This window comes from Canis aureus, chromosome 12, assembly GCF_053574225.1.
Source record: "Canis aureus isolate CA01 chromosome 12, VMU_Caureus_v.1.0, whole genome shotgun sequence".
NCBI classification, from domain to species: Eukaryota; Metazoa; Chordata; class Mammalia; order Carnivora; family Canidae; genus Canis; species Canis aureus.
The window spans coordinates 39,420,266-39,446,017 of record NC_135622.1 but is presented as its reverse complement, the minus strand read 5'-3'; the positions used below and the strand labels follow the sequence as shown (position 1 = coordinate 39,446,017).

At 39.1% G+C, this 25,752-nt stretch overlaps 1 protein-coding gene and 1 pseudogene across 1 annotated transcript; both read right to left on the bottom strand.

Moving 5' to 3' along the window:
- Positions 1-334: 334 nt before the first annotated feature.
- On the bottom strand, positions 335-22,669 carry NLRC4 (NLR family CARD domain containing 4). The gene is given in 8 exon segments (XM_077916004.1): positions 335-438; positions 441-653; positions 14,701-14,804; positions 14,806-14,875; positions 15,559-15,627; positions 18,045-18,130; positions 18,132-18,219; positions 22,639-22,669. Coding segments are annotated over 8 exon segments (765 nt in total).
- LOC144281012 (NLR family CARD domain-containing protein 4 pseudogene) lies at positions 21,688-25,245 on the bottom strand (annotated as a pseudogene).
- Between the last annotated feature and the right edge of the window lie 507 nt (positions 25,246-25,752).

Sequence of the window (25,752 nt, the reverse complement as noted above, 5' to 3'; positions counted from 1 at the left end):
ATACTGCACATGTCATCAAATGAAATTCCCTCCTGCTTCCTCCTCCTCTTTGGTCTCATTTTCCTGACATCCTTCTCCTTTTTTTTTTTTTTAATTATGAAACTAAGAAAGTAAATTTCCATGGAATTGGCCAGTTACAAAGGTCATGATGTCACATGTCATCCTGATATCAGGAAGGGAAGAGAAAATTTGGAAAGGGCAAATTAGGCAGACACTGTTGAGAAGGATAATTTTTAGGTTATATAATGGATTGCCACATACTTTCAGACTCTTGCACTGGATAAGCAAAGATTCTTGGGTAACTAGATTGAAAGTAATGGGGTCCCCAGAGCATTCACGGCTCAGGATGGCCTTTATTTAAGTTACTATTTAAAAACACCTTAATAACACTAATAACATCATCATCAAACTGCTACCCAACAAGCCTACCTTTTTGCAAAAAGTTAACTTCAACCACACATGGCTAAGTTTCCTGACTAATGCTGCATCAGGCAAAAATCTTGTAGTACTGAAGTGAAAAAAAAAAAAAAAAACTAATTGCTTGAGATTCTGAAGTATATTAATGAAGGCAAGCCATCCGTCACTGCTCACACAATTTCCCACCAAATCCAACTGCTGGAAATTTTTCAGAGGATTCTTTTCAAAAAATGCACGTGGGTGAAAAAGTAGAAGTATGTTAGTTGGAAGTGAAACAGTTCTTTAATAGAAATGGCTATGTTTGGACCAGTGCTTTGCTGCAGAAAGAAATTAGAATTCTCTATTGGTAGGGCATCGATTATGAATGAATCTGCTTCATTATATTTACAAGTTATATTTTTCCTAAAGTGTAAGGAAATCTGATAGATAGTAATTATTAGCAGTATAGCAAACCAATATAAATGAATTAAATATTTTTTCACTTTTCTTGATTCTTCCAGGTAATGGAAGACTGCTTTAAAATTGAGATGTAAGATGGTAGTAAATATTTGTCTCAGTTCTTCAAAACTGGAGTCAGACTGCATCAATCTTAGGTCATTGCCTCTTCTTGAGAAGCAAACACTATCTATTGTTTCTTGAGTATGGAGTGTTCCTAACCTTAAACTTGAGTAAGCGAGCCTCTTTCAGTATCTCAAGACTTGGGTTTTGGAGGTTGTCTTTTTTAATGCTCCCTAATGGAACTTCCTCCATTCCTTACAGAATAGGGCACCTCCTTCAAAGGGAAGGTGGATATTCTAGGCATGAAGTCCAAGATAATAGCCTAAGAAATGGAGGAGTCGGAGAAGTAGGTTTCTGGGTCTGAAAGCTTGCACGGCGCAACACCCACCTGCCTGGACTGCTCACCTCTGAACTGTTAAGAGGGAACCAAAATTCTGTCTTCTGTTAGCCATGGTATAGGTGGGTCTCTTGTTAAACCAGCTTAAGCCTGTGCCCACCCTAACTCATACTGGGCCTTACTTTCTCCTCTCTTCCTCCTTCCCTAAAGTAACCTGTCTTTATTCCCTGTAAGCAGCTTTCTCACTGCTCTCTTGGACCTCATGTTCATGTCCTTTCAGCCTCCGCCTCTTTTCCATTTGCTTCCCAGTATGGCCTGCACTCAGCCAAAAATGCTGGTTGCCACTTCTCATGTCTGTATGAAAGGCTTCTTCCCTAAAGGACAGCTTTTCTCCTTCTCTCCTAGCAGCAGGTTTTACCACCTCAATGGAATCTAACAATTTAAAGCTGGAATGGGGGAAGCCTGAGTGGCTCAGTGGGTTGAGCATCAGCCTTGGGCTCAGGTTGTGATCCCGGGGTCCTGTAATCAATCCCACATCAAGCTCCTTGCAGAGAGCCTGCTTCTCACTCTACCTATATCTCTGCCTCTCTCTGTGTGTCTCTCATGAATAAATAAGTAAAATCTTTAATAAATAAAGCTGGAATCTTTTCCTAAGCACTGCAATGACCAGGATATGAGGGTTCTAATTTGTCCAAGTCCTTGTTAACACTTATTATCTGTCCTTTTTATCATAAACATCCCTAGTGGGTGGGAAGAGGGGTTTCACCGTGGCTTTGATTTGCATTTCCCTGATGGCTAATGATTTTGAGCATCCTTCCTGGCTTATTGATGGTTTTTACATATTCTCTTTTTTTTTTTACAGGTGATTTTTAAATTTTTTATTTAAATTTAATTAATGTATAATTTAAATAAATTTAATTAACGCATATTAATTTAAGTAAATTAACGTATGGTTATTAATTTCAGAGATAGAGTTCAGTGATTCGTCAGTCTTATATAACATCCAGTGCTCATTACATCATGGGCCCTCCTCAATGTCCATCACCCAGTTACCGTATCCTCCCACCCTTCTCCCCTCCATCAACTCTCAGTTTGTTTCCTATAGTTGTCTTATGGTTTATATATATTTTTGAAGAAATATCTATTCATAAATTTAAAAAATGTCTATTCAGATCCTTTGCCTGTTTTAAAAGTTGAGTTATTTATCTTTTTATCAGTGAGTTGTAAGAGTTCTTTATATATTCTAGACAGTAGTCCTTTATGAGATACATGATTTGCCATCATGTAAAGTTCTGCCATTCTGTGGGTTCTTTTTTCACTTTCTTGATGATGCCCTTTAAAGTACAACAGTTTGTAATCTTGATGAAGTCCAATTTATTTTTTTCTTTTCTTACTTGTGTTTGCTTGTTATACATATCTAACTTTGCCTAACCTGAAGTCATGAAGATTTACTCCTAGATTTTCTTCAATATATTTTATAATTTCAGCTGTTACATTTGGATCTTTTTTTTTTTTTTTTTATGATAGGCACACAGTGAGAGAGAGAGAGAGGCAGAGACATAGGCAGAGGGAGAAGCAGGCTCCATGCACCGGGAGCCCTACGTGGGATTCGATGCCGGGTCTCCAGGATCGCGCCCTGGGCCAAAGGCAGGCGCTAAACCGCTGCGCCACCCAGGGATCCCCACATTTGGATCTTTGATGCATTTATATTTTAGATTTTTTTTTTTTAAGAGAGAGAGTGAGAGCATGAGCAGGGGGAAGGGCAGAGAGAGGGGGAGAGAAGCAGACTCCCTGCTGAAGGCAGAGCTTGATGTAGTGCTCTATCTCAGGACTCTGAGATTATGACCTGAGTCAAAAGCAAGAGTTGGACACTTGACCACCCAAGTGCCACTAGATCTTTGATGCATTTTTTTAATTATTTTTTTTATTGGAGTTCGATTTGCCAACATATAGCATAACACCCAGTGCTCATCCCGTCAAGTGCTCCCCTCAGTGCCCGTCACCCAGTCACCCCATCCCCCCACCCACCTCCCCTTCCACTACCCCTTGTTCATTTCCCAGAGTTAGGAGTCTCTCATGTTCTGTCATCCTCACTGATATTTCCCACTCATTTTCACTCCTTTCCCCTATAATCCCTTTCAGTACTTTTTATATTCCCCAAATGAATGAGACCATATAATGACTGTCCTTCTCCGATTGACTTACTTCACTAAGCATAATACCTTCCAGTTCCATCCATGTTAACCAAATGGTGGATATTCGTTGTTTCCAATGGCTGAGTAATACTCCATTGTATACATAAACCACATCTTCTTTATCCATTCATCTTTCGATGGACACCGAGGCTCCTTCCACAGTTTGGCTATCGTGGACATTGCTGCTATAAACATCGGGGTGCAGCTGTCCCAGTGATTCACTGCATCAGTGTTTTTGGGGTAAATCCCCAGCAGTGCAATTCCTGGGTCATAGGGCAGCTTTATTTTTAACTCTTTGAGGAACCTCCACACAGTTTTCCTGAGTGGCTGCACCAGTTCACATTCCCACCAATAGTGCAAGAGGGCTCCCCTTTCTCCACATCCTCTCCAACATTTGTTGTTTCCTGTCTTGTTACTTTTCACCATTCTCACTGGTGTGAGGTGGTATCTCATTGTGGTTTTGATTTGTATTTCCCTGATGGCAAGTGATGCGGAGCATTTTCTCATGTGCTTGCTTGTTGGCTATGTCTTTGACTTCTTTGGTGAAAATTCTATATCCTTTGCCCATTTCATGATTGGATTGTTTGTTTCTTTGCTATTGAGTTTAATAAGTTCTTTATAGATCTTGGATACTAGCCCTTTATCTGATATGTCATTTGCAGGTATCTTCTCCCATTCTGTAGGTTGTCTTTTAGTTTTGTTGATTGTTTCTTTTTTTTTCTTTTTTTGTAAAGATTTTATTTATTTATTCATGAGAGAGACAGAGAGAGAGAGATGCATAGACACAGGCAGAGGGAGACGCAGGCTACATGCAGGGAGCTCGACGTGGGACTCAATCCCAGGTCTCCAGGATCACACTCCGGGCTGCAGGTGGCGCTAAACTGCTGTGCCACCGGGGCTGCCCTTGTTGACTGTTTCTTTTGCTGTGCAGAAACTTTTTATCTTAAGTCCCAATAGTTATTTTTGCTTTTGTTTCCCTTACCTTCATAGATGTATCTTGCAAGAAGTTGCTGTGACCAAGTTCAAAAAGGGTGTTGCCTGTGTTCTCTTCCAGGATTTTGATGGATTCTTGTCTCACATTTAGGTCTTTCATCCATTTTGAGTTTATCTTTGTGTATGGTGTAAGAGAATGGTCTAGTTTCATTCTTCTGCATGTGGCTGTCCAATTTTCCCAGAACCACTTATTGAAGAGACTGTCCTTTTTCCAGTGGATAGTCTTTCCTGCTTTGTCGAATATTGGTTGACCATACAGTTGAGGGTCCATTTCTGGATTCTCTATTCTGTTCCATTGATCTATGTGTCTGCTTTTGTGCCAGTACCATACTGTCTTGATGATCACAGCTTTGTGAACCTAAAATTTGGCATTGTAATGCCCCCAGCTCTGGTTTTCTTTTTTAATATTCCCCTGGCTATTCGGGGTTGCATTTTGAGTTAACTTTTTTTTTATGATATGAGGTAGGGGTCCAAAATCATTCTCTTGCATGTGGTTATTCAATGGATATATCTACCCTTATTCCAGCACCATACAGGCTTGATTACTGTAGTTTTGTAGTAAATTTTGAAATTGGGAGTAGTATGTTCTTCAGCTTTATTCTTATATTTTTTAAAGAATGTTTTAGCTATTCTGGGTTCCTTGAATTTCCACATGAATTTTACGATTAGCTTGTCAATTTCTACAAAGAAGTCAGTTGCAATTTTGTTAGGGATTACACTGAATCTGTAGATCAATTTGGGGAGTTATTGCCATCTTAACAGTATTAAGTCATCCAGTCCATGACTACAGAATGTCTTTCAGTTGACCTCTTGTTCAGAGTGGGGTCTGCCAGGGTTTCTATTGTAAATTTGTAATTTTTCCTTTTTTAATTGATAAATATCATGGGTGAGATACTAATATTCTTCTTCAAGAAGAAACTTGAAGTTTTACCCACTGATTTTAGCATCCACCGGTTGATCTTGCCTGTAACAATTATAACTTGGAGGTTTGTCTAATGGTGAAACTAGCCAAAAAATACATATTGGGTTAGTTTTTTTCTTTATAGAAAAAAGTTGAATTATATCTTCAATTTATATTATATTTATAGAATATTTAGATTTTCTCCTAATTCCTTTTTTCTTTTCTTTTCTTTATTTTTTTAAGATTTTATTTATTGAGAGAGAGAGCAAATGAGAGCGAACACTAGCCAAGGTCAGGCAGAGGGAGAGAAACAGATGCCCCACAGAGCAGGGAGCCCAATGCCGACCTCAATCCCAGGACCCTGGGATGGGATCATGACCTGAGCCAAAGGCAGACACTTAACTGACTGAGCCACCCAACTGCCTCAATTTTCTCCTAGTTCTTTTTTTTTTTTTAAGATTTTATTTTTTCATGAGATACACAGAAAGGCAGAGACACAGGCAGAAGGAGGAAAAGCAGGCTCCATGCAAGGAGCCCGATGAGGGACTCAGTCCCGGGACCCCGGGATCATACCCCGAGCCAAAGGCAGACGCTCAACCACTGAGCCACCCAGGCATCCAGTTTTCTCCTAATTCTTGAATCAGTTTGGGAAATTAACTTTTCTAAAAACATGTCTGTTTCAAATTTGTTGGTATCACAATTGATGGATTTCCGTATCTTTTAAATTTCTGATTAATCAGGGGGTCCCTGGGTGGCTCAGCAGTTTAGCGCCTGCCTTCAGCCCAGGGCGTGATCCTGGAGTCCTGGGATCGAGTCCCACATTGGGCTCCCTGCATGGAGCCTGCTTCTCTCTCTGCCGGTGTCTCTGCCTCTCTCTCTTTCTCTCTCTCTCTCTGTGTCTCATGAATAAATAAAATCTTTTTAAAAATTAAATAAAGTTCTGATTAATCTATAATATAACTCCTTTTTTGCTTTTGATTTTTTAGAAAAGATTTATTTACTTTAGATAGAGAGCAAGTAGAAGGGGTGGAGGGAGAGTCTCAAGCAGACTCTGTGCTGAGCTCAGAGCCCAACACAGATTTGATCCATAACCCTAAGATCACGACCTAAGCTGAATCTGAGTCAGATGCCTAGCCAACTGTACCACCCAGGCACCCGTCTTTGATATTTTTAAACAAACTATTTTTCTTATAAAAACAGTTTTAGATTTATAGAAAAATTGCAAACATAGTACACAGAGTTCCCATACACTCCATACTTAGCTTCTCCTATTAACATATTACATTAGCACGACATATTCATTGCAATTAATCAGTATTGATTGATACCTTATTAACTTTTTTAAAAAAAGATTTATTTATTTATTCATGAGAGACACAGACTGAGAGAGAGAGGCAGAGACATAGGCAGAGGGAGAAGCAGGCTCCTCACAGGGAGCCCAATGCAGGACTTGATCCCCAATCCCGGGATCATGACCTGAGCCAAAAGCAGGTGCCCAACCGCTGAGCCACCCAGGCATCTGATACCTTATTAACTTAACTCTGTACTGTATTGAGATTTCTGTAGTTTTTACTAGTGTTCTTTTTCTGTTTTAGGATCCCATCTGAGATACCACAATACATTTCATCATCATGTCTCCTTATATTCCCCCTCTTGCGACAATTTCTCAGATTCTCCTTGTTTTTTATTACCTTGACAGTTTTGAGGACTACTGGTCAGGTATTTTGTAGGATTTGTCTGGTGTTTTTGTCATGGTTAGATTGTGGTTTTGAAATTGGGAGAGGAAGATCACAGATGTATAAAGTGTCATTTTTATTATATGTCCAGGGTACATACTATCAACATCATCTGTGCCTGCTAACGTTGACCTTGATCACCTGGCTAAGGTGGTGTTCAGTTTATCTTTGTAAAGTCACTCTCTCCTCTTTCTGTACTACCACCGAGGAAGTCACTGTGTGCAGTCTACACTTAGGTAGTGGGAGGTATGCTCTACTTTCTTGTGGGCAAACTTATCTATATAATTATTTGTGGCTCTGCGTGGGAGATTTATCTCCACCACCATTTTCTCATTTATTCAATAATAATCAGTATGGATTCATGGATAATTCTTTTATGCTTTGGGATATAATCCAATGCAGCTTTATTAATTGTTCCAGTTGTTCAGCTTTACTGTGGGCTCTTTTAGTTGGTTCCTGTGTCACTTTGACTTTCTTCTATTATTGTGGGTGTTTTTTGTTTGTTTTGAGCACTTCCTGACTTTTCTGGGACTACAGGATGCTCTAGGCTTATACATCTCCTGCCCTCATCCTAGAATTAGCCATTTTGTCAAAGTGCCCTGGTTCCTTTTATTAGAGAATGGTATTAGAATCCAAGAGCTAGGTATGCTGAGTGCTTGTTGCTTCCGAAGTATCATTGATTCTAGACCCTCTCAGCTGGCAGAGCAAAGAATATATGTACACATGTAAGGAAAACTCAGTTCATTCTAGCTCCTGTTTTACTCCTGTGTGTCTCCTTTACTGCACATACAGAACACTTCAGACCCTTCTGGTCGTCAATGTGTGGAGGCTTTTCCCCACACCACACAATTGTGTGCAACACCAAGTACATGTCCTACAAGTTAACTCAATTCCAACACTATCCACTGGAAATAGGGTCAGATCCACAGGTTAGGGGCTTAGTCCCAAAGACTGCTTCCATCCTTCAGATGCCAATCGCAAGTGGTAGGTCCATGGGTTATCCACAACTTCTGTCTCATTAAGCTACAAATTGGAGGTTCCCATGTGTCCCTCCTCAGGTTTGATTAATTTGCTAGAGCAGCTACAGAACTCCGGGAAACACTTATATTTACCAGTTTATTAAAGGGTACAGATGAGCAGGCCAATGAAGAATTATATAGGCCAAGGTCTGGGAGATCCCAAACACAGGAGCTTCTGTCCCTATGTAGTTTGAGGTGTGCCACCCTCCCGGTATGGATTTGTCTGCCAACCTGGAAGCTCCCTTAACCCTGTGCTGTTAGGATTTTATGGAGGCTTCCTCACATAGGCATGATCAATTGCTAATTCAGTTTCTAGCCCCTCTCTATTTGGAGGATGAGGTGTGAGGATGAAAATTCCAAGCTTCTAATCATGGCTTGGTCTCTCTGGAGACCAGCCCCCATTCAGGAGCCATCCAGGAGCCCACCCAAAGTCACTGCATTGGAGCAAAAGATGTTCCCCTAGTGCCCTTATCACTTAGGAACTAAAAAGGTTTCAGGCATTGTGCTAGGATCTGGGGGAAGAGACCAATATTTATTTATTTATTTATTTTCTAATATCTCACAGTATTTTTTTTCTATATGTAACCATATATATTAAGGTAAACATGAAATGAGTCCATACTGATGTGATTAACCACATGGATTATACTAGCCTCCTCTTTTTGCTGTAAATTTCTACTCCAGCAATGAGAAACCTAGCTCCCACCATCTGCCATTCACTTACTTAATCATTCCAGTGGAAATGTATATAGCAGTATCAAAATTGTTAACCTGTACCCGAATGGAATATAACTTTATCAATATAGCGCTTATGTACAGTTTTGTTTTGTTTTGTTTTTTTGCCTTTAGTTTTACAGACCACTCGTTCCCAAAGTTATTTAGGGCACCATCTTTTTCCCTTATAAGCTCCCTGTGAGCTTATTTCACAATTTGTAATACTGTTAGAATGTTTTGCATTCTTCATTCCATCCTCCAGTTTCCCAGACCTCCTAAATGATTTTTTATTTGATTTAATTTTTTAGTAATCTATACCATATGTGGGGCTCAAACTCACAACCCTGAAATCAAGTCACATGCTCTTCCCACTGAGCCAGCCAAGTGCCCTCTAAATGATTGTTTATTTTGCATATATTAAGGCTCACTCTTTGCACTATAAAGTTCTATGGGTTTCAACCATGCATGGTGTCATGTATGCGCAATTACAACATCATGCAGAATAATTGAACTGTCCTAAAAAAAATCCCCTGCGCTGACCAGCTCAGCCCTTCCTCCCATCCTCCTGAGCTCCTGACGATCACTGAACTTTTTTTAAATTGAAGTATAGCTGACATTAGTTACAGATGTACAACATAGTGATTTGATGACTACATACATTATGCAATGCTCATCATGATGAGAGTAGTTGCCATTTGTTACCTATTATTGACTATATTCCCTATGCTGTACTTTTCATCCCCATGACTTACTTATTTTATAACTAGAAATTTGTTCCTCTAAATCCCCTTCATATATTTCACCTGTCCTCCAATCTTTCTTGCCTCTGGTAACCACCAGTTCTCTGTATTCATGACTGTGTTTCTATTTTTTTGTTGTCTGTTCATTTATTTTTTAGATTTAGATCATATGGTATTTGTCTTTCTTGGACTTATTTCGGTTAGCATAATAACTACCCTGTAAGTCCATCCATAGTGTTTCAAATGGCAAGATTTCATTCCTTTTTATGGTTGAATAATATTCCACTGTGTATATACAACACATCTTTATTCATTCATCCAGCAGTGGACACTTAGGTTGCTTTCATATCTTGGCTATTGTAAATAATGCTGCAATAGACATAGAGGTGCATGTATCTTTCCAAATTAGTATTTTTGTTTTCTTTGGGTAAATACCCACAGTCACTGAACTTTATACTCTTGCAAGAGTTTTGCCTTTTCCAAAATGTCATGTAATTGGATTCATACATTATGTAGCCTTTTCAGACTTGCATCTTTCATTTAGCAATATGTATTTAAGTTTCCTCTATGGCTTTTAATGGCTTCATAGCTCATTTCTTTTTACCACTGAATAAGATACTATTATTTATAGCTGTACTACAGTTTGTTTATCCATTCACCTATTGAAGGACATCTCAATTGCTTCCAGTTTTTGGTGATAAGGAATAAAGCTACTACAAATACTCGTGCCTGTTTCCATTTTGACTAATCATTTATGTCACTCTTTCCTTGATTAGTCTTACTTGACTTTTTTAAAGCTCTACACAAGGCTTGAATTCACTACCCCAAGGGCAACAGTCACATTTTCTACCCACTGAGCCAGCCAACGCCCTAGTCTTGCTTGACTTTTATCTACTTTATTACTTTTTAGAGAACCACCTTCAAGTTTTATTACTCTTTTTAGTGTATTTTTATTTTCCATTTCATTGACTTATTTTCTTAGGTATACTATTCTTGGAGCTGATGTTTCTAGCTTCTTACATTAGAAACATTAATTTTCAGTCATCTCTAATATAAATGTTTAAGGCTATGAGAATTTTTATTCAAGCCCTGCTTTTGCTGCCTGCCACAAGTTTTGGTACATAGTGTTTTCTTACCATTCAGTTCTAAATATTTTTGTTTAAATTTGTCGCTATGAATTTGTAGCATACATATCTGCCAAACTGTGTGGTGTTCCCCAGTATCCTGAGTATGGGTACAGGAAATGTGGAAATTTAAGGATAACCCAGGCTTAGAATTTTGTCTGGAAAGTACACCCCAACCACTGAATCTAATTTCACACCTCACGTCCACATTTCATTTTATCCCTCCATCTATCTCATTAAGTAGGCTTTCTTTAATTAGAGAATCTCTCATTACACTCTTTCTTCATTTCACTCTTGCGTCTATCACACATGTCCATCATTAAATGTCGATGCCTAAATTGGCTTATGATACTGGGGACCGTTGGAGTGTCATAGGGGACTATAAGAGATGGAAATGGGAGAGGGGAAGGTGATTTACAGACAGCTGGAGCCTGAATTGGCAGAAAAGACTAAGCATCCCTTTGAGAGTATGGAAGTGCCAATATTATCTTTAATCTGCTGCTCAGAACTATCACAGTTATCCTTCACAATTACCCACAAGCACTCAGTATACTTGCTATATCGGTAATTATACTGGGGCCTTCTTGAAATTGACAAGTGACTGTTCTCCTCATCCAAGTCACTTGAGGGAAAGGAACCACTGCAGGAGGCAAGGTGACACAAATCCAGAGACACATGGGAGGAGAGTGAGCCAGAAGCGACCATGGAAACAAGCCCTGGATCTAGGCTGACATCCTGGGCAGGATATGGATTAGGGTAGTGTTTTTTCTAAGCTTCAGGGTATCCTTTCCTTTAGAGGAACATGAAATAAATGTAATGGGTTGCAATCAGCATCTGTTTTAAGTGAAATAGGAGGGAAAGAATAGAAAATAACATTGTGTCCCAGCATAAGATAATTACTTTCTGTGAGATTTTCTAATGTGTATGTATTAGATCATGAGATAAAATGTATTTATAACTGAGGGTCATAGTAAAAAAAAGTTGAAAACATTCTGGACAAGAGGCTTAAAGCAGAAGTCTAAGTTACATATGAGAGTGCAGAAGAAAGAACATATGGAAATGTGACCAAGGAGGAGATATTTGAATTAGGTCTCTTTTTTTTTAAGATTTTATTTATTTATTCATGAGAGACAGAGAGAGAGACAGAGACACAGGCAGAGGGAGAAGCAGGCTCCACGCAGGGAGCCCAATGTGGGACTCGATCCCGGGACTCCAGGATCACACCCCGGGCTGAAGGCAGATGCTCAACCGCTGAAACACCCAGGCGTCCCTGAGTTAGCTCTTAAAAGGATTAAAGGGAACTCTAAAGGAAGTGCACGTACAAAGGCATTTTTGGGAAGCAGCAAGAAATCCATGAGCAAGGGACCTCCTGTAGGTAGGGAGGCATGGCAGAAGAGGAAGGTAAGTGGAGGCTCCATTGTGAACCTTACATCTCTGCTTCTTTATAAAACATGGATAACGTTATCTTTTATTAGGGATGTGATAATTCCACAAATTCTTCTTCAAAAATACTTTGAGAATAAAGTAGTACTATTTAGTTGTTCCTTTGTAATTTTTTTTACTTGCATTTGGGGGTACATTGTTAACAGCTAAATTTCCAAGAATCACCTGACTTCTACACTTATTTTTCTCATTTACATTTGGAGGCTCTAAGGCACTTGGGCAACTCAAGTCCAATGGCAGATTACTCCCTAGCTCAGTTCTTTTCTCACTAAATATGCCATCTCCTTCTCTGGTCTCATTGGCCAGCCTGAGAAGTGAGCAAATCAGCCAGCTACCTACTTAAGGATTTGAAAGATGCTAAAAGGCCTCGATCTAAAAATGCCTCCCCAACATATGATTCTAATTCTATGCACTCTCCAGTGGTCTCCTTGAAAAGACACATCCTTTCCAACTTGTCTAAAGTATGAAGTTACCCAACAGGGATTATTTATTAGCTAATTACTTAGCCTGGTCACAGAAGCCACCTCCAATATCACCCAGAATAGAGGAGGGACCTGTAAGAATGACACCCAGAATCATATGACTTGATGGGTTAAGGGAGTGGGTAGAGGAGATGGAGGTGGAGTTAGGAATTAAGAGGAAAAAGATCCAGAACTTGAAGCACCATTAGGGAAGGCAAAAACCCTTGAGGAGCCTTAGGACTTAGAGCTTTAGGACTTTTCTCTTATGCATCCCTAAGAGAAAAGATTTTAAAAAGAGTAGATGGGGATTTAGTTTTTAATGGGTACAGAGTTTTAGTCAAGGAAGATGAAAACGTTCTGGAGATGAATGGTGATGGTGGTTGTGCAAGAATGTGAATGCACTTAATACCACAGAACTGTATACTTAAAAATGGTTAAAATTATAAGTTTCACAATATGTATACTACAAATATATCCTAGACAATCTGTGAGGGAAATGAAGTCAAAACTATTTTCACCAGTCCTTAAGTATATTATTAGTCAGCCTTCCAAATGGTGCCAATGATCTTCATCTCCTAGTATACACTCCCTTATATTGTCTACCCTGCCCCCACTTCCTGCCACAGTGGATAGGGCTGACCTGGGTAACCCAATAGGATAAAGCAGAAATGACTCCCCAAGGCTAGATCATAAAAGACATTGCAGCTTCCAAATGGTTCCCTCTTAGATCTCTTGCTCTGAGGGAAGTGAGCTACCATATTGTGAGGACACTCAAGCAGCCTATGGAAAGGTCCAGGGATGAGAAACAGAAGCCTTCAGCCAAGAGCTAGCATTAACCCGCCAACCCACTGAGGAGCCACCTTGAAAGCAGATTCTCCAGCAGCCACATCCTACATCTGTACTTCAACTTCATGACAGAGCTTAAGCCAGAACTACCCAGCTCCCACATTCCTCACCCACAGAAATTGTAAGATAATATTTATAGTTATTTTAAGCCACCATTTTGGGGGGTAATCTGTTGGACAGAAATTGATAACTAATACAGAGTGCATGAAGACCCTCCATCAACTGCCTGAGGCTGATGAGATCTTTAATCATTTATATATCTCTATTCTGGGATTATTTCACAGTTGCTTTAAAAATATTCAGTGATCCCATTTAGATAAAGTTGTACTTAGCTTTACATGTTTTGAACACCCAACAGATATTCCTTAAAAATATTTCCAAAAAAAAAAAAATTCCCCCAAATTGGAGAGGCATTGCTGAATCTCATTTTTTATTTATTTTTTATTTTTTTAAAAAATTTTATTTATTTATTCATGAGAGACAGAGAGAGAGAGAGAGAGAGAAACGCAGAGACACAGGCAGAGGGAGAAGCAGGCTCCATGCAGGGAACCCAATATGGGACTCCATCCTGGGTCTCCAGGATCACGCCCTGGACTGAAGGCGGCGCTAAACCTCTGAGCCAACCGGGCTGCCCTGAATCTCATTTTTTAAAAGATGTATTTATTTGAGAGAGAGAGAGAGCACGACCAGAGGGAAGAGGCAGAGGGAGAGGGAGAACCAAGCTTCCCTCAGATCAGGGAGTCTGATGCAGGGCTCGGCTCAGTCCCAGGACCCCAGGATCATGACCTGCGCCAAAGGCAGATGGTTAGTCAACTGAGACACCCCAGCACCCTGCATTGCTGAATTTCAGACAGTTAAGGCTAGCAAGAGCAATTCCTAACATAATACACCTTGTCAGGTAATGGAAAAGTTTTTCCTTTAATACTATAGATCCAATGCTTAGAAAACTGAAGATGGGCCAGTATTTTAAGTCATTTTACTCCTTAGAGTGTGTGAACTCTCCTTAAATATATTTGTATAAAAAAGTGAAGGTGGGGCCCCTGACTGGCTCAGGTGGTAGAGCATGTGATTCTTGATCTCAGGGTTGTGAGCTCAAGCCCCACATTGGGTGTAGAGATTACTTAAAAATAAAATATTTAGAAAATATAGAGAGGAGGTATATAAATAAACACAATTTTTAAAAGCAACTTAAGAGCTTTGTTAGGGCTAACTCCTTTTGCCTTGGCTGTGTGTATGTGTGTGTGTGTGTGTGTGTGTGTGTGTACCTACCTAGAATCTAATCTTGGCATCTTGAGTTTCCAGTTTTTCAGCCCAATCTTGACAAACTGGAGCGGGAGGCCTCCACTTTCCAACAGCCTGGTCAGGCTAACTCATATGTCACCACCAGGGCAGCATCAGCACAGTTAGCTGTTCCAGGATGTGCAGCCTATCAACATGAAGAATCAGAGAGCAGTTCAGAAATTGAATCCATCTCGAAACTGATGAAGGATTAAGGGGTGTGGAAGAAGGAATGGTCTTTTTCTCTGCAGCCCACTCATCATGGGATGAGAATCTACTTGTGTTTTGGTCAGTATTTTTATGGAAAGTATTAAAGAATATTCAGTGACATACAAATAGTATGCAGAATAGTATAATGAAACTATATTACTAATAAGCCAACTTTCAACAAACATCAGATCACAGACAAGCTTGCTTCATCCTCACCTAATTCTTTTCCTTCTGAATTATTTTAAAGCAAATCTCAGTATCAGTTTTAAAAAAAACATAATATCGCTATCACATTTTAAAACCATATCACTAACTCCTTTTTTTTGTATTACTAACTCCTTAAGCAGATTTGTCTTTAATATCAATTACTCTCATCACTAGCTCTCTAGAAGTAGGCAACAGGTGGGAACCTCAGGTGCAATGGGCATATGACTCAAAGCCATTGGCCTGTTCTTCTTATGGGTGGTTTAAGAAATGTCCTTAAAGGACATCTGGTAAGGCACACGTGGTCCAGAAACATCACATCTCAGATGTGAGAAAAATAGAAAACAAATAGCAATGTTTTTCTGACTATCCAGCACCCATATTCAAGTATCCAACTTTGGCTACATTGTCATTCTTACTCAGTTTGTGTAGAGCTTCATTTCATCATTTTCCAGGTGATTTTCAGATAAGTCAAGAATGCTCAGTTTGGCCAAATTGTGAAGATTCTGAGCTGGACAAAAATTCAATCCAAAATAAAAAGCCTTTTAGGGAACTACATATGGATTTTTAAATATCTTTAGAAGAATGCTAAGGCTTTATCTTCTTTGTTGATAATATACAAACCATTATTTGACCTGCTTAATTAAATTATTTATTCCCAAAGTTATCTGGCTACATTTAACCCTGAGATCCCATGGCTGTGACTAAATGGACAGATATTTCAGTCCTAAGTTCTGACTAATAAACTTAAAACCTAATGCAGCATAAAATATAGTTATGTCATTATAGGAAAGTCACTCCATTTCTCCAAGCCTCCGTGTCTTCATCTTTAGAATGAGGAAGTTGCAGTAGATAAAATGTGAGATTGCTTCCAATTCTAAAATGCCCTTATCATGCAGGAGAAACAAAGGAACAACAAAAATAACAAAAAGCAGATGTGATGAGCAACTTTTTGTTGACTTCAGCTTAGATGATTTTGGTAATGTCATAGTTGTGATGTTGATAATAAAAACTTAGAAAGTAAAAAAAACACACAGGTGAGAAAAATAGAAAACCGCAAAATGGCAGATGAAAATTTATTTATATCAATAATTACATTAAATGTAAATGGACTAAACATTGATCAAAAGGCAGAAATAAGACTGGATTTCTTTTTTCAAAAAGCAAGACTCAACTCCATGCTATCTGCAAGAGATGTAATTTCTTGACAAAGACACAAATATGTATGAGGTAAAATATGGAAAAGTAGTTTACATGTAAGCATTAATCATAGAATACTATCAGTCTAGCTAACAACTGCTTAGTTCTTTTCTTCACTTTAGATACATATCATGGTTGCTTAATCTAGTTGAAGTTTTTCCTATCAAAGAAGGAAGTGGCTCAATGGTTGAGCATCATCTGCCTTTGGCTCAGGGCATGATCCCGGGGTCCCAAGATTGAGTCCCACATCAGGGTCCATGCAGGAAGCCTGCTTCTCTATCTGCCTATGTCTCTGCCTCTCTCTCTATGTCTCATGAATAAATGAAGTTTTTCTATCAAACTGATAAGAAAAATCTCCACTTAAAGAAGTCAAGTTTTTCATGGATATGAACTTTTGTTATAATATTTGCTAATTTTTTCTATTTAAAAAAATATTTTGGGCAGCCCGGGTGGCGCAGCGGTTTAGCGCCGCCTGCAGCCCAGGGCGTGATCCTGGAGACCCGGGATCAAGTCCCACCTCAGGATCCCTGCATGGAGCCTGCTTCTCCCTCTGCCTGTGTCTCTGCCTCTCTTTCTCTCCCTGCATCTCTATGAATAAATAAATAAAATCTTAAAAAAAAATCTTTTTTTTTTTTTTAAGTAAGCGCTACACCCAACAAGAGGCTTGAACTCATGACCCCAAGATGAAGAGTCACATGCTCTACTGATTGAGCCAGGCAGTTGCTGTAGCTATTATTATTTTTAATCAATCATATGAACCCTTGTCTTAGAGGAAAAGAACTTCTGGGGTTTGGTGCTTTAACATATAAAAAAAAAAAAAAAAAAAAAAAGGAACTTCTCTCAAAAAGTGTACAGCTGCCATTTTTAGTTCTAAATCTGTCACTCCCCAGGGTCAGGTAAAGGAGTGTACTTATCATTGTTTTCCTAGTAGAGGCTAGACAACCTCTTCTCCCATCCAAGTACTAACCAGGCCCGACCCTGCTTAGCTTCTGAGATCAGACGAGATCGGGCGCGTTCAGGGTGGTATGGCCGTAGACTAGACAACCTCTTCTGATCATGGGTTTCTCTAGCTTTTGGTTTATATTAGTATACAAATGATTTCCTTATTAGTCTTTACAGATTCCTAGCAGTTTTATATTCTGTTTTAAGAGGGCTAGACCATCTTTTCCTTAAAATATAAATTTAAAAATATGAATTGAACATATCCAGTTTACCTAGATATATGGAGGGGTTTCTCAGTACTTGGTATGTATACCCTCTGGGAACTCAAAAGACTCAACTCTTATGTTAATGGAGTTAACATTAATTCCATCTTAACAGGGCAATTGGTAAGAACTGGACAGCCTGAGAACATTTAAGGAAATTCTCTCTCTGCTTCTCAATCATTTATTTATCCAGTCATCCAAATATTTATTAGGCAGTTATTATGTAACAGAACATGTGCCAAGTTTCAATTACCTATATCTTGTTTACTTTCTCTTCACCATCTCTTAAAATTATAATAACTTCCGTTATTCTGAAATTTTCTCCTAATTCTCCATTTTTAATAAATTTTTATTTAAGTCATGGAGAAGATCATTAAAAACAGGCTAAGTACTACCTGGACATCTTTATTATCTTTTCCAGTTTCCCTGAAAATTAAATATTCATTTGAGAGACTTAGCATGCATTAGCATGAAAGTATCACATGTTCTCTTACACTGTTCTCATTCAGTTAATGCAGGCAACAGTTATCTAGGGTTTTCACGGTGTTTGCTGACAGGCAGCAGGAAACTAATTGGATTTCTTCAAGGTTACAGGGTTCAGCTGACAGACTTTACTATGTAATCCATTCCCTTCCCGATATCAGACAAGTGGGTCATATGAAGTAAACTCATCTTCTTCAGGTTTGTCAGACTTTCCGCTGCAAAAAGTTGGAAAGGAAATACCTTAAGACATGAAGTTAATTTGATTTAAACATAGATTACTAGACTGAAAGGAAGGTAAAGAGCAATTGCACAGAGATCTTGCCATGCTCTTTCTGTAGAGACCTTGAGTTATAAAAAGCCAAAGAGAGCTATTCTTTCAACTCACTATCCAATCTCCTGGACCATACAAAGGTCACCTATGTGAAGGTCATTCTTTCAGCAGCATGGAAACACAGGAATGCTTTGTTTTTGTTTTTTTGGCCAGAGATGGGTGTATTCTTTAGCTAAAAACATGTTCTCCAAATATAGCAGAAATGGACTAGAAAATAATAACAGAAAGTTAACAAGGAAATCTCCAAACACTAGGATATTTAACAAAAGACTTCTAAAGAAGCATGCATCAAGGAAAACTAGAGAATGTTTTGAGAAATATAGAAATGAAAATATATCAAAATCTGAAACTAACACAGTGCTTAGAGAAAATTGAATCTATGGTTTAAAATTTTCCAAAAAAGAAATCTGCAGACACAGATAATTTAACCTGCAAATGCTACCAAACATTCATAGAAGAAATAACACCATTTCTATAAAATCACTTCCAGAGGGACGCCTGGGTGGCTCAGCGATTAAGCGTCTGCCTTCAGCTCAGGACGTACGTGATCCTGGAGTCCCGAGATCAGGTTCCGCATTGGGCTCCCTGCATGGAGCCTGCTTCTCCCTCTGTCTGTGTCTCTGCCTCTCTCTGTGTGTCTCTCATGAATAAATAAATAAAATCTTTAAAAAAAAAATCACTTCCAGAAAGTAGAAGTGGAGGGAACACTTCCCAGCTCTTTAATGATGCTGTCATTAAATGATACAAAACCTAGACCAAAAACATAAAGCAAAAGAAAACTTCAGACCAATATATCACTCAGGAACATAGAAGCAAAACTTCTCAACAAAATATTACTGAGGATTCCAGCCATATATAAGAAGAATGTTCTACTACCACCAAGTGGGCTTCCTACAGGGAATGCAGAGCTGTTTCAATATTTGACTATCAATCCATATAATTCAACATATTAACAGTCTAAGAAGAAAAGCTGCATGATCAGTTATATTGAGGCTAGAAAAACATTTGACGTCATCTGACATCCATCCATAATAGGAATTCACAACAACCTAGAATAGAATGGAACTTCCTCAACCTGATAAAAGTCATCTACAAAAAAACTACTTTTGACATCATACTTAGTGGTGAAAGTCTGAATGCTTTGTTCCTCATATCAGGAACAAGGGAGGATTTTTCTTTCACCCCTCCTATTCAACATTGTACTGCAAGTCATAATCAGTGCAATAAAGGAAGAAAATAAAATAAATACAAATTGGAAGGGAAGAAATAAACCTGTTCTTGGAGGTGACATGAAGTGAGTTCAGCAAAGGTGTAGAGTATAAGATCAACTGACAAAAATCAATTGCAATTCTATATAGTAGCAATAAATAATGGCAACCAATTTTTTAAAATTCTATTTACAATGAAAAAGTTAGGTGTAAATCTGATAAGACATATACAGGATCAACATGATGAAAACTACAAAATGATGATAAAAGAAATTTTAAAAATCTAATTGAAAGAGAAACCAAAAAAAAAAAAAAAGAGAGAGAGAGAAACCATGCTCATGGATTGAAAGATTCAACCAAATAAATATGTTGATTCTCCCTAAATTGGTCTATAGATTTCATGTAATTCCAATCAAGATCCCAGGAAGAATTTTTTTTTAATTTTTTTTCCAGGAAGAATTTTTGATAAAATAAACAAGGTGAAAGACAAGGGAACTAGAATATAAAAAACAATTTTGAAAAAAAATAAAGGAGAAACAACATTACTCAATTTTATGACTTACTGAAATCTACAGTCACTAAGGATGTTGCCAAATGATGAATCAATAAGAGAAGAGAGTCCAGAAATACACCCACATAATTACACTCAAATGATTTTGGACAAAAGTACAAAGGCAATTCAAACATGAAAGAATAGTCATTTCAATAAAAATAGGACAACTGGATATCCATATGCAAGAAAAATGAACCTTGGTCTAACCATCATAATTTATATAAATGTTAAATAGATCATAAATCTAAATGTAAAATGTAAAACTTTAAGAAGAAAATGTAGGAGAAAATCTTTGTGACCTAGGGTTAGGCAAAAATTTCTTAGAAATCACACCAAAAGCATGATTTTACAAGCAAATATGGACTGCAACTAAATCTAAAATTTTTGTTCTATGAAAGATACCATTAAGAGAATGAAAAGACTAGCTACAGATTGGGAGAAAATATTTTCAAATCACTTATCTGACAAAGGACCTGTATCCAAAATATATAAAGAACACTCAAAATTCAACATGAAGAAGATAAATTACCCAGTTAAAAAATGGGTGAGAACTTAGACACTTTGCCAAAGAGGTATGTAGTTGGCAAACAAGCCTATGAAAACTTTTTTCACCTTTTACCAGCTAAGTATGATGAAATAACACTGCAGCCAGAATTCCAGTTGCTCCACATCCTCATCAGCACTTGGTGTTACCTGTTTTTTTTGTTTTTTATTTTTTTGTTTGTTTTTGTTTTTATTGTAGAGCAGTTAGAGAATGACAAAATTTTAAAAACCCACAAAGGAGGGCTTCCGGGTGGCTCAGCGGTTTAGCGCCTGCCTTCAGCCCAAGGCGAGATCCTGGAGACCCAGGATTGAGTCCCACATCGGGCTCCCTGCATTGAGCCTGCTTCTCCCTCTGCCTGTGTCTCTGCCCCCCCTCTGTCTCTGTGTGTGTCTCTCATTAATAAATAAATAAAATCTTAAAAAAAAAAACCCACAAAGGATATTAAGTCCTTGTGAGAATGCAGAGCAGCTAAACCTCTCATACATTGCTATTAGAAATGTAAAATGATACATACTGGAAAATAGCTTGGAAGTTTCTTAAAAAGTTAAACAAGCACTTATCAAATGGTTTAACAATCCCTCCTAGGTATTTACTTAAGTGAATTGAAAACTTATTTTCAGGGATGCCTGGGTAGCTTAGTCAGTTAAGTGTCCAACTCCTGATTTCAGGTCAGGACATGATCTCAGGGTGGTGAGATTGAGCCTCATGTGGGGCTCTGTGCTGGGTGTGAAGCCTGCCTAAGATTCTCTGTCTCTCTCTCTCCCTCCCCATCCTGATCTCTCTCTCTCTCTCTAAAAAAGGAAAACTTCTTTTCTTTTTTTTTTTTTAAATTTTATTTATTTATGATAGTCACAGAGAGAGAGAGAGAGAGGCAGAGACACAGGCAGAGGGAGAAGCAGGCTCCATGCACCGGGAGCCTGACGTGGGATTCGATCCCGGGTCTCCAGGATCGCGCCCTGGGCCAAAGGCAGGCGCCAAACCGCTGCGCCACCCAGGGATCCCTTTTCTTTTTTTTTAAAATATTTTATTTAAATTCAATTTGCCAACATATAGTATAACATCCAGTGAGGAAAATTTATTTTCATACAAAAACCTTCATATGAACATTTATAGAAACTCTATTTATAATCACACAAGCTGGAAATAACCTACATGTCTTTCAGAGGTGATAAGATAAACTGTGGCACATCTATACAACACACCACTATTCAGCAAAGAAAGGGACAAACTAGGAAGATTCTGAAGAGACATGGAGGGCAGAAATAGAAACCAACCTTGGGTAGAAATGACAGGGCACTGGATTTTAGCTATAAGAATGATTACAAACTCAAATGTCAACAAGGTCCAGGAAGATAATATTATTACAAGAGGTAGAACAGGTGGGTGCTATGCCCACATGGAGATGGTGTGTCTTGTCCACAAAGTATAAGAGCATCTCAGGAAGCTCAAGCTGATTGTTACCAAGTGGAGATGGGCATGCAGTTGCCAGACTTACACTTTTCAATAGAAATGAGTGTCCTGTATTTTCACACTGCAATCTCCCAATCACAAAATGCTGCCAACTCCAGGGAGAAGAATCATGAAGGGGATGGGAAAGGGAAGAAGATTTCATTGTTTATAATTTGGATCACGTGAGAATATATTACTCAAAAAATAAATTATAAAAATTAAGAACAAAATATTGACAAACATTCAAAAGAAAATTCCACACAATATGTAGGCCAAACTCAGCACATGGGCAACCAGTTTGCAAGATCAGTGCAAAGGAATAGCCATCAAGAGGAGCTGGTGAGCTTCCTGACGCAGAAGGTAGCTAATGGAGTCCCAGGGACCATGCAGAATCTTATGGAAGGGGTTCTTTCATTGAGAAGGTGGCAAAAATTATCTGTGCAAAAGATTCTAGATTTTTTTAATGATACGAAATTTCCTCCACAGGATGACAAGTGAGGCAGAGCCTGATGGGAAATCAATTGTGAATGAAAAGTAATCATAGATTACAGTCAAGTAGAGCAAAGCTCCTGCGGCCCATAGCTTCACACCACAACAGCCCCTGTTCCAGACAACAGGGCTGATCTACACAGAGAAGTTGGTCTACACAGGTAAGGCAGACATTCACCTTTAAGACTATTTTGAATTTGGGGAAAAATCCCCCTTATTCAGAAAGATTGGCCCCACATGTATGAGTCTGAGATCTGAAATTTCTTTGTGTTACACAAAATCTGTTACCAAAATCTTCTTTCAAAATGAACGATACTTGAGGGTAGGGTGGGGCTGGGTATGTTCTGCAGTTTCCTGGGTGAGAACCCAGTAACACAATAGCTACCAGCTCCCGCAGGTGATTAGTTTACAGGCTGGATTTCCTCCCAGACCTGAAGCGGGGAGAGGTGTCATTTGGCAGAGAAGCAGTGGGAGATGGAGATGCTAAGAAGGGGGATAGGTCAATGAAGACAAGCTTAACCTACCATACACACACACACACACACACACACACACACACACACACCCCATATAAACTATAGTGCCATTCAGTCAGACTGAATAGCTTCCGCTCGGGAATCCTTCCTAGTGCCTCCCAGTATGACAGCTTCCCTATCACAGACCTCTCTCTCAGTCCTCCTACCTCCCTTCCAAGTCCTGACACCTGGTTGAAAGTATTAGAAAATCTAAAGCAAAAAAAAAAGAAAGAAGAAAGAAAGAAAGAAAGAAAGAAAGAAAGAAAGAAAGAAAGAAAGAAAGAAAGAAAGAAAGAAAGAAAGAAGGAAGGAAGGAAGGAAGGAAGGAAGGAAGGAAGGAAGGAAGGAAGGAAGGAAGGAAGGAAGAAAGAAAGAAAGAAAGAAAGAAAGAAAGAAAGAAAGAAAGAAAGAAAGAAAGAAAAAATCTAAAGCAAAACTATATGATACCTCATATTTCCATGGTGCCCCTGGGCTTGATTATAGCTTAAACTGCTGATGTCTCTAATCCCCTGCAGTCGTGGAGTCTGTAGGTCTTGAAAACTCAGGGTGGTTAGGTTTGTCACCAGTGTGATATATATACTGCTCATCTTCTATGGTGAGGGGACTGGCTTCCACAAGAGAATGAAGGTTCTCACAGGTGCTGAGAACCGAACCTTCCGGCCACACCACCCTGTCTTGTAATGCACAATCTGAGGCTTGTAGCAGGGCTGAATATCTTTCCCAGATATTTCATCTTTTCCTGAAGTCCTGGAGTGCGACCTCCAGAGTCTTGAATTCCTGCCTCCAGCTGAAGAACAAAGACACAGCCCTGCTGGGAATGTGGGTTTCTGAGGTCTCTTCCTGAGTCCTGCTCATGTCTTCTGTAGTCTTGTCCCGTGAGGCCCTAGCTTCTCCTCAGAAGTCAAGTTAAATCAAGTCCAGAGCACTTGCACAATTAGTTAAGTGTTCAAACAAGTCAAATAAGTAATCAGGAATGTTCTTTGAGTTGATATATAAGCTTTTAGCACAAAGGAAATTTTCAAATTCTTTGCTCAGGTGTGATTCAGATATACTCCCATGGAATAAATTAATGCCACATTCTGTAAAGGAATTGATGTTGATGGCTTTCAGAGTTTCTTGCACAGGAGTGTTTTTCACATTTTGCATAGATTCTTACCTCCAGAGAGGCTTCTTCGTGTTGGAGAGCCCCAGGAAGCTACTATGTGGATACACTGCTGCAGGGTGTTTCAAAACAGTCCTGGTGGCTTCAGTAGATGATCCACCCTCATATAAGAGCAGGATACTATACTTGATGTAATGTCTGAAATGAAAGCCATTTTTTTTTTTTTTTTTGAAAGCCATTTTCTGTAAGTGACTTTCCCACGTGGTCACCTCCTGTGGCTCTTGAGACTTTAGTGAATTGCTGAGTCTGCATCTTGCTGTGATAGTTCCCTGTGTCAGATTTCCCCTTTGATGATGCAGGGTCTCTGAAGAGTGTCTAGCGGGGATCCCTGGGTGGCTTAGCGGCCTGCCTTTGGCCCCAGGGTGTGATCCTGGGGTCCCCGGATCAAGTCCCACATCGGGCTCCCGGCATGGAGCCTGCTTCTCCCTCTGCCTGTGTCTCTGCTTCTCTCTCTCTCTCTCTCTGTCTATCATGAATAAATAAATAAATCTTTTTAAAAAATTCATTGAAGAGTGTCTAGCAGACCATTCAGACCAGCTGCTCCAATATGTGATGGTGAGGGTCCTTCCTCCAAAGAACAGGTTCTGTGAAGGTGCCTTTCAAATTAAAAATAATGTCAGTATCTTCACCCAGGGGAAAAAAGTTCGGAAAAGATGGGATATGGTATAAAGCCTTTAGATCCTGAGAAAAATCATCTAAGTCTTCTCAATATCTGCTGAGAAAGACTTGGAAGAGAAGAGGAAGGTTAGAAGACTCAATTCTGTGTCTCCCCAGAACTTAGAGTTCAGGACGATAAAGAGGGAGTTATGCCGAGAATCTTCCATAGATGACTTGACTTTCCTTCCCCGGTTCTGAGCTGGCACAAAGGATTCCAAATATTTGCTCTACGCATTTGGCCTTCTGTTTCCTCCTTTCACCACAGTATCTTGGTCACAGCCCAACGGAAATGGGAGGAGTCTGTGTTTGGGCTAAGGAAAGTGCATGAGAATAGTAGGGATGTGGCTGAGAGAGATGGTTAGGGGTAACTTTCCCCAGATCAAGCCTTAACTTTGATTAAAATCTATCATGAAACAAAATAAAAATTATTTCTTTATGATAGTATTATTTAAAATAGTAATTCCTCATTGGACTAAGGAATTAAGAACCACAACTGCACCAACTTCTTGAGTGCATTAACTTCTTTATCCAGTTTGACTTTGAATTGAGACTATACTAAATCAGTAATCCCTGACCCTGGGGGCATCTGGCTGGCTCAGTGGTTAAGAGTCTGCCTTCTGCTCAGGTCGTGATCCTGGAGTCCTGGGATGGAGTTCTGCATCGGGCTCCCACAGGGAGCCTGCTTCTCCCTCTGCCTGTGTCTCTGACTCTCTCTCTCATGAATAAATAGATAAAATCCTTAAAAAAAAAAAAAAAAAAAAGTAATCTCTAACTCTGGAGTGACTTAATTTGGCTTCAACAACAAGTAATCTAGGGATCCCTGGGTGGCGCAGCAGTTTG